Raw genomic sequence first — 15,868 nt, forward strand, 5'->3', positions numbered from 1 at the left:
AGGCCTTACAATAAAAGCAAACCCTATCACCAGTCGAAACAGTAGGCTTACCATTAAATGATTTGCGAGGCGACACAACAGGTGCATCAACAGGAACTTTATCTCGTGGTTTTTGAACATCCTTGAACGTGACTTTATGCGTTAAAACGAAGTCATCGGCCAGAGTAGCAGCCTTGTGGAGCGTGTCTACTTTTTGTTCGTTTACATAAGTAGCAAGGGCGGAAGGTACACAACTCTTAAATTCCTCTATAAGGATTAATTGTCTAACCTGCTCTCTGCTCTCTGCTTTTTGAGACGCGCACCAACAATCAAACAAAATTTCTTTTTCACGCGCAAACTCAACATAAGTCTGATTCGAAAGTTTCGTGTATTGTCTAAATCGCTGTCTATATGCTTCCGGGACTAACTCGTAGGCTTTTAATATAGCAGCTTTAACAATCGTATAATCAGCAGATTCTTCAATGGACAACGAAGCATAAACCTCCTGCGCCTTACCGGTTATCACGCATTGCAAGAGCAAAGACCAAACATTTTCAGGCCACTTTAATGAAGCTGCAACCCTCTCGAAATGACAAAAATACTTCTCAACGTCCTTCTCACAAAAAGGAGGGACCATCCTCCAATTTCGGCCGACATCAAAATCATCAGAGGCAGCGTGAGCAGCCTTAGAGCTCATCTCTAACTCCATTCGTTTCAGAGCAAACTGATGATCAAGTTCACGTTTTCGCAGCTCTAATTTGGCATTCTCTAACTCCAATTCTTTTTCTTTAATTGCCAACTCTCTCAATCGAATAGCATTCTCACTTACCTGAAGGATCAGCCACTTCCTGCTTTCATAAACAGATGGCTTTTTAAAAATTATTTTTATTTTCTATAGGCCTACAGATGCACTGCATTCTCCAGCAAAATCGTTCCAATCATTCTGGAATTACTTTTTTTTTTTTTTTTGTTTTTTAAACGTATAGATTTTTTCATATCGGAGTATATATGACAGAAAAACAAATCACACATTGTCAGTTCTGCAGAATACCATATTTACCACAGTAAAACCATAATAATTGAAAAAAATGAATATTTAATATCTCTTTCAAACAGCATAAGTGTTACGGTACACAGGAGTCAGACACAGATGTAAACAGTTAATGGTCGTTTATTGACACCAGTAGAGCATATGGCAGAGAACAGGTAAGCAGCAATGGATATGTAGATGGATATAGAGGATATATGGAGATAGTTACTGTCCTTTTCCTATCAGATATGGAAGTCCATGAACACGCTGGAGCTGGAGATCGCTGGAAACGGGTTGAGCACACACACACACAGGAGACGAGGAACACAGAGGGAAGGAGACACGCTGGAGACTGGTAAGTATGAAGCAGGGAGTCCTTGAGGTAAGCATTAACGTGAGTATCTGCAAACGAGACCGGACGTGGAGTGCTGTGTGTGCGTGCTCTTTGTAGTGCTGTTGATGAGTGCAATGATGAGGTGCAGGTGGCGGTGATCAGTACTCTGGTGATTGAGTGTGCTGTGATTGGTGGATGTTGGAGCCTGACATGTCTGTGACAGTAGGGAACAGTGGGGGTTGGTAGCCGAGTACACACTGGAATGGAGTGAGTCCTGTAGTCGACTGCCGGAGAGAGTTCTGGGCGTACTCGGCCCAACCCAAATACTGGTTCCAAGAGTCCTGGTGGTCATGCCAGAAGGTACGGAGGAAGCGGCCGATCTCCTAGACCTTCCTCTCCGTCTGCCCGTTCGACTGCGGATGGTACCCCGATGTTAGACTGATGGCCACACCTAGGAGCGAGTGGAAAGCCTTCCATACTCTAGAGATGAATTGGGGTCCTCTGTCCGATACAATGTCCTCTGGGATTCCGAAATACCTGAACACGTGGTTGAATAGCATTTCTGCAGTTTCCAGGGCAGTAGGTAATCCTCTCAGTGGGATGAGACGACAGGATTTGGAGAAGCGATCTATGATGACTAGGATACAGGTATTTCCATCGGAAGCGGGAAGGTAAGTTATGAAGTCCACTCCTAGGTGTGACCAAGGTCGGTTGGGAACGGGCAGAGGAAGGAGTTTCCTAGCTGGCAGATGACGTGGACTTTTGGAGATGGCGCACTCCCGACAGCCCTGCACGTACCTTCTGACATCGGCTGGCCACCAGAAGCGTTCTTTCAGCAACGAGAGGGTTTCATTGACCCCCGGGTGACCAGTGCCTAGTGACGTGTGAGCTGAGTGGATGGTTGGAGTGCGTCGTGTCCGGGTGATGTAAAGCAAGCCAGGTGGACAGCCCGGCGGAGGGTTCGTGGAGGCATTGGAGAAGGGAATGGTCTCTTCCGACCATGTGATGGGGCTTACAATGAGTGAACTCGGGATGATAGGTTCAGGTTCCTCTGACTTCTCTTCAGGAGCATGGAGACGGGAGAGAGCATCCGCTTTTATATTTTTTGAGCCTGGTCGATAGGAAATGGTGTAGTTGAACCGAGAGAAAAACATGGCCCAATGAGCTTGTCTTGGATTCAACCTTTTGGCAGCACGGAGATATTCTAGGTTTTTATGATCTGTAAGGACCAGGAACGCATGCTTGGCTCCCTCCAGTCAATGCCTCCACTCTTCCAGAGCAAGCTTCACAGCGAGGAGTTCCCTGTCACCGATGTCGTAGTTGACTTCCGCCGGGCTGAGCTTGCGGGAGAAGAAGGCATGGATGGAGCCTACTCGGCGTCCCCTGCTGCTGTGATAACACTGCTCCCACTCCGGTGGTAGAGGCGTCCACCTCCACAATGAAGGGCAGCTCTGGATTGGGGTGGATGAGTAGGGGAGCAGTGGTGAAGGCTTCCTTGAGGCAGTTGAAGGCGTTGGTGGCTGCTGGAGTCCAGGACAGAGATTTGGGCTTGTTCCTGAGGAGACTGGTGAGAGGATGGGTGATGGAGCTGTAGTTCTTGATAAACCGGTGGTAGAAGTTAGCGAATCCAAGGAAGCGTTGTAGTTCTTTGATGGTTGTGGGTTCTGGCCAGGTGGTGATGGATTCCACCTTCCTCTCGTCCATCCGGATGCCACTGTGATCGATGATATATCCCAGGAATGATACTGTAGACTGATGGAAGGAGCACTTTTCTGCTTTGAGGAACAGGTGGAATTGACGAAGGCGTTTGAGGACCTCCGCAACATGTCGGCGATGTTCGGCCTGGCTTCAGGAGTAGATGAGTATATCATTGATGTAGAGTAGGACGAACCGATGGAGAAACTCCCGGAGCACCTCATGGATGAAGTCCTGGAATACGGAGGGGGCGTTGACCAGGCCATACGGCATCACAAGTTACTCATAGTGGCCGGTAGGTGTAATGAAGGCGGTCTTCCACTCGTCCCCCTCACGTATCCGGATGAGGTTGTACGTGCTGCGGAGGTCCAGCTTCGTGAACACAGTGGCACCACGGAGATGTTCCAGGGCCGCTGGGACGAGAGGAAGGAGATATCTGAACTTTACGGTGATTTTATTGAGTGAGCGGTAGTCGATACAAGGCCGCAAGCCTCCGTCCTTTTTAGCCACAAAGAAGAAGCTAGAAGCAGCAGGGGAAGTAGACGGCCGGATGTATCCTTGAGCGAGGGCCTCCTTGATGTAATCCTCCATTGCCTTCTCCTCCGGGATGGATAATGGGTAGATCTTACCCCTTGGCACTGGTTCACCCGGAAGCAGATCGATGGCGCAGTCCCATGGCCGGTGTGGAGGCAGCTTGGAAGCCCTTTGAGGGCAGAAGACATCGCTGAAGGGGGCGTAACATTTGAGAATGTCGATGGAACGTTTCTCCACTGGACTCTCGATGGATGTAGCACAGATGGGGAGATCTGAAGGAGGAGTTAGTGGTACTGGAAGGTCAGCGAGACATCGAGAGAAACAGGTTTCGCCTCACTTCAGGATTTCGCCCGTCTTCCAGGAAATGGTGGGATTGTGCTGCTCCAACCAGGGGCGCCCTAGAACCACGTCAGTGGTGGAATCCTCCAGAACCAGCAGATGTAATTCCTCTTGATGAAGAAGTCCCACTTGCAGCTTGAGTGGTCCTGCCACAGTACAGACATGCTTACGGCTGAGAGGCTTGCCAGTTATGGAGTTGATCTGGTAGACCGTCGGAGACAGAGAGGTCTTGAGACGAAGTTGCCGGCAGAGGGCGGCGGAGACGAAATTGCCGGCTGACCCTGAGTCGAGGAGCGCGACCACTGTAAGGGAGATATCAGCGGCAGTAAGACTGACGACAGTGGTGAGTGGTTTCATTTTCTGAATAGAAGGGATGATGGCACTCACCATGGGTCGAGGAGGTTGTGTGGGGCACGCCGCAATCGCATGCCCGGGAGCACCACAATACAAGCACAGGTTCAGGGTCAGCCGACGATGACGCTCAGATGGAGTTAATCGGGAATTTTCTACATCCATGGGTTCGTTGGCTGGTTCTGGGGAGCTGACGGGTTCGGATCAGCAGAGGAGCATGTTGGGAAGAGACTGGTCCTGGTGCTCTTGGAGGCACGCCTGCATACGAGTGGCGCAGCGGATGGAAAGCTGGATGAATTTCTCAAGGCCGATGGAATCCTCGTATGCAGCGAGATGCAGCCGTACCCGAGGTTCCAATCCTTGACGATATGTGGTTATCAGAGCTTGTTCGTTCCATCCGCTAACAGCAGCAAGCGTTCTGAAGTGTAAAGCATAATCATAGATAGACGTAGACCCTTGTTTAAGATTGTAGAGTTTCTCACCAGCAGATGAATCTGTAATCGGTTTCCCGAAAACCTCCCGGAAATGGGAAATAAATGCAGGATATGATTGCGTGACAGCACCGTGTTGTGACCAGATGGAATCGGCCCATTTTAATGCTTTGCCGCTTAACTGGGAGATGAGGAACGCTATCTTGGATGTATCGCTTGGGTACAGGTGCGGCTGCATCTCCAGGACCAGTTCGCACTGCAGCAGGAATCCGCTGCAGTCCTCCGCCGATCCTGAGTAGGGCGCTGGTTTGGCCATGGGACTGGCGTACAACGGAGGTGAAGGAGAGCTGGCGGTGCTGACTGTGGTACTCGCTGGTGGCTGGAGATGGCTGGAGATGGTGATGGTGGATTGGTGGTAAGTGTGCGCCGAAGCGCATCCACCAGAGCTTGGAAAGGGTCAGGTTGGCTCATACTGGGTCTTCGGTATTGGTCCGGTCTTCTGTTACGGTACACAGGAGTCAGACACAGATGTAAACAGTTAATGGTCGTTTATTGAAACCAGTAGAGCATATGGCAGAGAACAGGTAAGCAGCAATGGATATGTAGATGGATATAGAGGATATATGGAGATAGAGATAGTTACTGTCCTTTTCCTATCAGATATGGAAGTCCATGAACACGCTGGAGCTGGAGATCGCTGGAGACGGGTTGAGCACACACACACAGGAGACGAGGAACACAGAGGGAAGGAGACACGCTGGAGACTGGTAAGTATGAAGCAGGGAGTCCTTGAGGTAAGCATTAAAGTGAGTATCTGCAAACGAGACCGGACGTGGAGTGCTGTGTGTGCGTGCTCTTTGTAGTGCTGTTGATGAGTGCAATGATGAGGTGCAGGTGGCGATGATCAGTACTCTGGTGATTGAGTGCGCTGTGATTGGTGGATGTTGGAGCCTGACGTGTCTGTGACAATAAGAAGCTCTCAGAACCTTTGTCTTTTTAAATCCTTTTTAAAGTTTCTCTTGTTCTATTTTAGTTATAATATATGTAGTAAAAATGCACTACTTGGTTACCATAGTAAACTTTGGAAAGGTATGAAGCATAATGTTTTGTCTTGTAAAATGTGGTAGACATTCGTTTAAACAAAATAGTGATATTATTTTCTGAATATTTCTGTATTTCCATTGGACAATTTTATTGCTGTTTGTGCTAAATCTTGACGTCAGCTGGCTGATGATGGTCATAGTAATGTTATGTAAAAGGGTGATGGAGTCATGTTTTCTCTCTGTCAGTGTTCGAGCTCAGGCCTAAAGGAAATTAGTTCTGACATAAATTAGGTGTGTGGGCCATTATTTCCTCTTGGTTGGGCAAAAAGCACGCTTTGCTGCAAGCCAAAAACTGATGTCAGTGCATGTGTTTTGCCTTTGACGATACCATAATAAAGGAATTTTGGTTATTACGAGACACTGTTAAAAGCTGAAGACAGGTCAGTGGTTTTGTGTTAAGGGTATGAAATAATTGATGGTTTTAATTTAACATTGTGGGTGGTTTATTAAATTGTTAAGCCATTCGTTTTGACCATTTGTTTTTTGTTTTGTTTTTTCATTTTCTGGTCCAGTAAGTGCAAATGTTATGATGCCATTTTTGACTTAAATAATTAATGTTAATTGTATTTAAATTGGTTTCTGATGGGTCCATCCCATCACCAGGTGTCTCATGCATATGTAATGGACATGTCATTTGCATGTCACTCAATTATTTATTGTTTACGAGAAGTGGGTGGGAGTTGTCAAGATGTATCAGTGTGGTACAGGTTTTAATCAAAGGTTAGCAATCTGTTCAATTGAGATTTTTATTGTGTTGGCCTTTTTCCTTTGCAATATTACGCTAAGCAGGAAATAAAATGATACTTGGCCGTCACTACGGGGTTGTGTAGTCACCTACTATTCCTACTATTCACCTACTATTAAAATAATTACAAATTAAATTAAAACCATTTTATGTTAAGAATTTTCAACAAAATAAATATAGCTTCAATATATACAAGCAAATAGTAAGTGCTTTAAGTATCCAAACATTTTCTAGTCAAGAGCAGTGAGTGCTTTACTGCTATTGATGATATCATAGACAGCGGGTGATCTAATAAGGCTGCATTCACACTAGTGATGTCACGTGAGTGTGAACCATTTATTCATGAGTTATAAACATTAACAACCTGTGAAAGTGAACCTTTATTTGCATAAGCCACTTTTCTTGAGAAGTCATGCACTGTAATTCCGCTGTGCGCGTCTTGCTGCCACTTCTTACTGGAATTCTTTGCTCGTTTGTTTGTTTCTGTGTTGTGCCTTGCATTTATCATGTCATCTCCTCTCCCGCGCTACTGAATCTTTACTCCATCTTTATTGGACTATAACTTGACTTTACTATTGTCATTCAACTGTGGATTATAACTGACACAGGTAACTTCTACTCATCACTGGCTACTCATCTAACTCACACCACTCTGCTGTCATTTGCCGATGTTCGTCTTCGCGCTGCTCCATCAGACCTTCTACATAACTGACGGGTGAGTCTTCACTCCCTCGTTTATCTATCGTGGACAGTATTTTGGATGGTTGGTTACCCCCTGCCATTCAATCTGACTGAAAAGGTTCCCGTACGATCATACTCTATTAGTGACGAGAGTGCTGCGGCTCTCTTGCGTTTTAGTACAAGAGAAGTGTGTTCTTCAATCACCGGTGATGTTGTGTTGTTACTGCCTGTCAGTGATTTAACCATACCTATCATTGCTCGCAACGTCCCAGTACCTGCTTTGCTTAGAGTTTTAACTCTGGGCCTATTATTCAGCTGTGTCGAAAATATGACGCTCAACTACTCACTATCTCAACTGTGTTGCCTGAAATCACATCCCCGTCTTGACTCAACTACATACAGGCTCTGTAAGGAGCTTGGGATTGCTCGATGTCCGCGTTATGTTCATCGATCCTGTCCATCTATCTGGTCTAACCGCTCAGATACTCGCTATTCTATGCTGCTGGCTACCCATCATGTAAGAAATCATTTAACAACAAAATTCAACAACGGTAACTGCTGGATCGGTATAATACGGCAAAAAACTGCAAAGGTAACTGCTGGATCGGTATAATACGGCACAATGGTAACTGCTGGATTGGTATAATACAGCAAAATTCACCAACGGTAACTGCTGGATCGGTATAATACGGCACAATGGTAACTGCTGGATCGGTATAATACGGCAAAATTCAGCAAAGGTAACTGCTGGATCGGTATAATACGCCACAATGGTAACTGCTGGATCGGTATTATACGGCAAAATTCAACAACGGTAACTGCTGGATCGGTATAATACGGCAAAATTCAGCAAAGGTAACTGCTGGATCGGTATAATACGCCACAATGGTAACTCCTGGATCAGTATTATACGGCAAAATTCAGCAACGGTAACTGCTGGATCGGTATAATACGGCACAATGGTAACTCCTGTCTTTGCCTGTGTGTTTTGTTGTTTACGCTTTTCACACGTTTCTTGTTTTAGTTCATCAGTTATTGGTTTTGTGTTTTTTTTTTCAGTTTTTTCCTTTTTCTGCCCTGTTATACTAATTGTTGTCTGGACTGCCACTGCCACTCCTTGGCCAGTGGTCTGTTTATCTGGATTTTTTGGACTTTTGCTCTGGATTACTATCTAGATTTGTGGATCTCTCAGAACATGCCTGGGCTATCATCTTTAATGACCATCACTGGTTTCTGACTACCGCTTGTCTTGAATTTGATCTGTTTGGACTCTGATCTCTTCTATTGAGTTCTTGGATTGTGGATCTGGAATTTGGAAGTTCGCTATCTGATACCATTATCACTGAATAAAACTTTTGTTGCATTTCTAACTGCATTTGGGTCCTTCATTTCAGCTAAACCTGACAAATACGACATAATTCAGCAACGTTAACTGCTGGATCGGTATAATACAACATAATTCAACAACGTTAACTGCTGGATCGGTATAATAAGGCAAAATTCAGCAACGGTAACTGCTGGATTGGTATAATACAACATAATTCAACAACGGTAACTGTTTGGACTGATGGTGAAGAAGCAAAAGCAGGCTTGTTCACAAGACTTTTTTTTTATATAATAAAATGGAATTTTATCACAAAATAAAAAGTATTCAAGAACCTTTTTGTAATATAAACATTCTGATGAAAGGTTAAGTCTGAATGCAAATATCAATGCAAAACTATGCAAAAGTAGTAAGTAGAATAGTTTTGCTAAGTAGTCAACAGATAGGTGAGGCTGACCTCTGCTCTCCTAACCATCAATCACTAACATAACCTTAGTCCAGGTGTCCAAACCTGAATCTTGAGGGCCACACCTGAACCAGCCAATCAAGATATTTAGGATCACTAGAAAAGTAGAAAAAATCTGTAGCACACTGGTCCTTCGGGAGCAGGTTTGAACACACCTGTATAGACAGGATTGAAGCTCAGATAAATCAACTCAGAATCTTTGTAGGTTTTTCAATTGCACTGCTCCGAAGTCAGGATTAGAATATGTGACCAACAGCAAGTTAATTTTTTTGCTTGGAACAGTTTGCAATTGCACTACATATGGAACCATGCTCTTAAGAAAGTGCTACCATTATTGACTTTTAAAAACAAATACATCAATAGCTTCTGTATCCTCTTTACAGTATTTGTATTAAAACACAAAATAAGCACTTTTCCACCATCAGGACGAATGGTTCCAGTTGCATTTTCACTTGAGCACAGATCAGTATGGTATAATTTCTGGAAAACACTGGCTGGATTTCCCAGCAAGCTAGCTACTCAATCCTGCTGGTGGAATGTCTCTAGTGACATTATGGTTTTCTAGTACATACTGCATATATACTTGTACAAAATATGAATTCTCTTGAGATAAACTTGCAACATCTGGTTGGGTGAATTCAATACTGTGGCAGTAGATGACTTGACATGATTTCCAAGTTGCTCTTTGTAGAAATTATGTTTTATTTACATCTGGGAGGTCACTTGTCACAACAACTGAGTGACTCTCGATGAATAGAAAGATACATGCTCATTGAAGTCTTACAGTTGAGTAAAAATCAACGTCTTCTTCACTGTGATTTATTCTGGTGATTGGTTTGTAATGATAAAAGCTAATCATATGAGCATCCTTAGTCTGCATTTTCTGTACATTTCATGTTTACATTTAATATTACTATCACTTGATAGGACATCACTGTTTTCTCCAGAGCTGATGTATACATAGATAAACTAAATTAATAACTTGTGAGTTTTACAACGGAATGAATCAATACTGAACTTACTGGACAATGACACCATTTTTTCAGAAATTATTTTCCAGTTATCACTGTAAAGCTGCTTTGACTCAATCTGCATTGTAAAAGCGCTATAATAAATGTGACTTGACTTAAGGGTAACCTTGCTTTAATTTGAAGGTGTTTGTCATCCTCTAGCACTCTGCAAACAGGACAAACTGCATTCTGTATGGTTTCTTGTGGAATGCTACTTTGATGTCTTAATTATGGGGGATACTATATGGAGAGGTTGCCAACCCTGTGTGTGTAGGCTATTAGACTAAAGCAAGGGTCGATCACTTTAAAATTACTTTGATTTAATGTCTGAAAAAAAACAAAAAAACAAATGCAAAAAGTGAAAAGTGTCCTTAAAAACAAACCAAAGAGTGGAAGGGGAAAAGGGAGGAATTAATGAACAAAATTAATGACAAGGAAAAAAATACAAGAAAAAGGCAAGATCTATCTCCTCATTCAATCCAGTTGGGGTTATTTGTCATTTATTTTCCCTTTATTTTTATTTTTTCAGCTTGTAATTTCTAATTGTGTCTATAGTAGATTGTTGTTGCTGTTTTGTTTCATGAGCACTGAAGAAAGCACAAACTGAAACGTCTACTCTTTGGTCAGTTGTTAGGACACTTTTCACTTTTTTTCACTTTGCAAATGTTGAAGTGTTTTTTGTGATAGACTCTTGCTTTGGTCTAATTGTATGTTTTTCAGTGCGGACAATTTTGTGCACGTTTTTAATTTAGTGCAATTTTATCAGCAAGCAAAATCTCCAGTCTTCCACATGCATCTTTAAAAAGATTGTGTTTAATTGTGAGTGAGAGGTGGGGGGAGCTGATTACACTGACTCGGGGTGTGTTTTAGGTACTGCCTGTCCTCTTTTGGAGCTCTATTTAAGCAGCAGCCTGACCAAACATCTCACTTTTCCAGCTTCAACCAGACCAGCTGCTCTCGAGAAGAAGTTCAGACTGCAGTCATCCATGTAAGTACGCTTTCTCTCACAGGCACTTGATTTAAGATGTAGCTAACAGTTTCTGAAACTGCATGAGATTATCCAACCCGATTTTCTGGGTACAAAGGGGTTAACGGCACACAGTAAGAAAAATATGCTTTTCACTACTCCCAAAGTGTATGATAACAGGGGGAAAAAGTGGTTTGTTTAAAAATCTAAATGTTTGAGGAAGCCTTTTACCCCACACAGGGTAAAACCAGCATGGGGTAAAAGGCATAAAGTATTGATACAAATACTAGAAATTAAAGTATACTAAATACTAAAATTAAATAAGTTAATACTTATTTAAAACAACTACTTTAGCTAAGTTTGTTGTATTTGGTTATTCCTCGTTTGGTTTACTATGATAATTAAAATAATTTTTGTTCAGTAAACATAATGCCATTGAAATGTTAATTTTAAATATAATTTTCAAAAACAAAATTATTTTAGAAATTAAGATTCTGAAAGCATTGAATGACATCCCATAATTATTTAATGCATCTCTGAGTCTGCAGTAGTAACAAATACAAACAATATTTTATTATATGATATTACTATCATATTTTTAAGTACAGTATGATGGTTTCATCATACATATGGTAATTATCTTTAATTTACTATCTGACTATAACAATGTCATATCAACAAATGAAAAAGTCAGCCAGCAATTTATTATCATGTTAATTATTGTACCTTTAGCCCCACCAGCACATCAAGGATTGAGAAGGGTCTGTCTGCATCCTGAAGTACAACAAACCACACCCCTTCAAGTTATGCCTTTTATCATTGCATTTTTATCATTGACTAAAACAATCTTTTGAAATTATTTATTTTTTTGTCAGTTTATGTTTGAAATGTTTGTAAATATAACTTATATTCCTTTCAAATCTTATGAAGTATGAAATAACATCTGTTAGTAAAACAAAAAATAAATAATGCAGTCAAATTAAACCTGAAACCTTACCTGAAACCTACCTGACATCCTGAATGGCTGTTTCATTGTAGGGTCGTAACTTGACGTAGGGGGCATAATTTGCTAGAGCGTAGTTCTGCGGGATGCAGTCTGACACACTTGCAAGGAACAGATTAATTTCCTTGTGCATCATCAAATGCAGTTGTTAAGATCATTCACAACATGGAGACCAGCTTTTGAAATAGTCTATTAAAGGGTTAGTTTACCCAAAAATGAAAATAAGGTAATTTATTACTCACCCTCATGCCGTTCCACACCTGTAAAACTTTCTTTAATCTTCGGATCACATATTAAGATATTTTTGTTGAAAGCTCAGTGAGGCCTGCATAGCCAGCAATGACATTTCCTCTCTCAAGAATTATTAATGTACTAAAAACACATTTAAATCAGTTCATGTGAGTACATTGCTTCAATATTATTATAAAGGTCTGAGTCTCATGGTTCCATATTTGCCATAGTTTTGCAGTAGCCCCTCACTGCAGAACACTCGAGATCCAGGGGGTGGAGTCGGGTAGGTTAAGGTATATGTAAAGTGGGAGGAGCTGGATCTAGAACCAGGGGGTGGAGATGGGTAGGTTTGAGCCAGAGGGGAGGAGACGGGTAGGATTAGGGATATGTAAAGTGGGAGTGGTTGAATCTAGACCCAACCCCATCCCCTGGATCTTGTGTTCTGCAGTGAGGACCATCTCGCACCTAAACAAAATCTCATAGGAACTTCAATTTTTGTGATATCAACTTCAAATTTGGAACACAACTTGGTTAGACATGTAACTTTCGTTTGATAGCAATTTTAGAGTACAAAATATATATTTCCCAATATAGTTTTCCCATAATAATAAGAACACTAATAGCCAAATAATTCCAATTGCTATTGATTTAAAGAAATATAATGAAAGAAGAAATGTAACAGAATACTGTGTATCAGATGCACGTAAAAAGTCATTTCTGCATGTTAAGAGCACGCCAAATGAAAGCATAAAATTGTCCTATAGATACGCAGTGCCAGGAGGTTGGGTTGCATGCAACTACCACAGGACTACACAACAATACCCGCTTTTCCACCATTGGCCCCATGCTAGTATGGATATGGTTTTAATTTCTACTGTGGGTATGATAGCAGTGCTCTTTGGAATGTTATACAAATGTGTCTGTTGCCTTTATAACAAGAGTTTACATCTGTACCATCAGTGCTATGGAGGATGATCGAATATTTCTATTCTATTATTAATTTCTTAATGAACTTTATTTCACTCAAATAGCGCACTTGGCCAGCTACAGAGAACTGATAGCCAGGCAACAGACAAGTGAAGAATCCTGAGTGGCCATATCACTACATGCATGGTTAGCCAACGGTGCTGAGCATTCAGGGCTGAGAATTGTTTTAAATCGTGTCGTGTCTAAACAGGCTTGAGTGGAAATAGAACCAAAACCACTACTTGCCATTTTTTTAACCGTTCGGCCTAACAGTGGAAACAAATGTTTCCCAACCCTGTTCCTGGAGGCATGCCAGAACATCTCGGTTATGAACATAACCCTCATTTCCTGAAGCAGGCAACAGATATGTCACATCAGTGACTGACAATTTGGACTCTAGCCTGAGAGCATTGGCTCATTTCTTTTACACTCAACGATCATTGGGCTCTCAGGCAATTCAGTCACTGATGTGACTTTGAATGTGACTGACTGAAAGGGAACTGCACATTTTGCATGATTGCCTATCCAGACACACCTGATTCAATTCATCAGATTATTATTAGAGACCTGAAGGCCCGAAATGGACGGGTCAGTTAAAAAAAAGTAATCCAACATGTACAGTTGTTGTGTCTTCACAATCTTGGGTGGGAAACAAGGCAAAAAATTATAAAGCTGATGCTAATTCTGATCTGTGTTTATTATTTTCAGATCAATTTCATTCAAAGATGTCCTACCCAACAACTCTAGAGTTAATTGGTGGACAGGGAGGTGGTCCATTTTCATTTACTGGTGAGAACAACGGTGCCAGTTTAGAGAAGATCGGGGTTTGGGTTGGAGGATGGCAGGTGAAGGCTGTCAGGGTTTGGCTTTCAGATGGGAGAGTTCAAACTTTTGGACAACCAGCTGGAGATCATCAAGAGTTCAAGTTCCAGCCTGGTGAGTGTTTCACCTCACTGTCCTTGTGGGGGAACGGAGCAGGATCACGTCTTGGAGCTATCAGATTCAAAACCAGTCTTGGGAGAGAATTCTTTGCAAAGATGACAAGCTGGGGTTTAAAAACAGAATATCCCATGGATGTCGGCTCTGGATTTTGTTTGGGAGTTGTAGGAAGAGGTGGTGCCGACATCGACTGCATGGGATTCATGTTTCTCAATGCAGTTCAATCAACAGTTCTTACCGATGTCAACTATCCCACTATCCATCAACTGATACCAAAGGTGACAGTAGAAGAAATCAAATCCATGACTTACAGGAACAACTCCTCAGTCACTCAAAAACAAAAAGTTGAATCCTCAAAGAAAATAACCAACAAATCTTCATGGTCTGTGAGTGCAAGTTTGACAGCAACATTTAGTATGGAAGTGAAGGCTGGCATTCCAGAGATTGCAGAAGTTACAGCAGGATACAGTATCAGCGTTGGACTTGAAAGTACTTACAGTCAGGAGTATTCAGACGAGAGAACCGAAACTCTGTCTACTGATGTTGATGTGCCACCAGGGAAGAAGGTGGATGTTAACGTCACCATTGGAAGAGCCACTTTTGACATGCCTTACACTGGCACAGTGAAGATCACCTGCAAGAATGGCAGTGTGTTACAGTACGAAACCAAGGGCACATACAAAGGCGTCACTTACACTGATATCAAAGTGGAGACTAAGGAATCTCCTCTGTAATGTTAAGACAGATTGCACATGTAACACAAGTTCTTTGCTTACTTCTAATTTTTTCAATCAGGTATCGGTTGTTTTACATTTAGGCCAAATTTTGGGTGTTTTTTTATTTTTATTTTTGGGAGGGTTGGGTGTTCAGGGGAAATAAATATATGTGTGTGTGGTATATGGTAATATGATATGATAACAATACACATTCATATACATTCATACTTTGTGTAATCACTTTAGAAACAGGTTCTGTAATTTTTTTTTTAATGACATTTAATTAAAACTGTGTTACAAGCAATGATTCCTTGAATTATTTCTTTGCTGCGTAAACATTTTCTCTACTGAGTGGACTTTTCGGCCACATGAGCAAAAATATTCCTGGTAACAGACCTGTACATACACACAACAAGAGGTACATAATTTAGTTGTAACTTTAATGTACTACTTCTATTTGATTTGACAATTTAGTGATATAAAACCACATTTCTGAAAAATAAGCAGTTCAGGTTGTCCAATTGTTTACAGTCCTGTTGACTTACATTTTGAGTTATTAAAGGTCCCGTTCTTCGTGATCCCATGTTTCAAACTTTAGTTAGTGTGTAATGTTGTTGTTAGAGTATAAATAAAATCTGTAAAATTTTAAAGCTCAAAGTTCAATGCCAAGCAAGATATTTTATTTAACAGAAGTCGCCTACATCGAACGGCCAGTTTGGACTACATCCCTCTACTTCCTTCTTTAATGATGTCACTAAAACAGTTTTTTGACTAACCTCCGCCCACAGGAATACACAAAAAAGATGGCGTGGTCTTGTTGTGCTCCCACGGAGAAGAGCAAGAGTTGCGTTTGTAGAGTGTGTTTGTCGCCATGTCGTCGGAACGCTGTTATTTTCATCCCGCAGTCCAATCACCTTTGTTTGGCCTTCCCAGGGACGCTGTACTTAGAGATCAGTGGTTACAATTTATGTTTAACTCGGTTCCCGAAAATTATAATCCACATGTAAAACTATGTGCAGCACAT

The 15,868-nt window shown here is 41.9% G+C and overlaps 1 protein-coding gene across 1 annotated transcript; it reads left to right on the forward strand.

Annotated features, from left to right (window-relative positions):
• The first annotated feature begins 10,937 nt into the window (after positions 1-10,937).
• LOC125244797 (aerolysin-like protein) lies at positions 10,938-15,148 on the forward strand. The gene is made up of 2 exons (XM_048155052.1): positions 10,938-11,010; positions 13,898-15,148. The coding sequence occupies exon 2, from the start codon at positions 13,915-13,917 to the stop codon at positions 14,860-14,862; it is 948 nt and encodes a 315-aa protein (XP_048011009.1). The 5' UTR covers positions 10,938-11,010; positions 13,898-13,914; the 3' UTR covers positions 14,863-15,148.
• Positions 15,149-15,868: the final 720 nt, after the last annotated feature.

Source organism: Megalobrama amblycephala, linkage group LG14, assembly GCF_018812025.1.
Source record: "Megalobrama amblycephala isolate DHTTF-2021 linkage group LG14, ASM1881202v1, whole genome shotgun sequence".
In the NCBI taxonomy this organism is placed as follows: Eukaryota; Metazoa; Chordata; class Actinopteri; order Cypriniformes; family Xenocyprididae; genus Megalobrama; species Megalobrama amblycephala.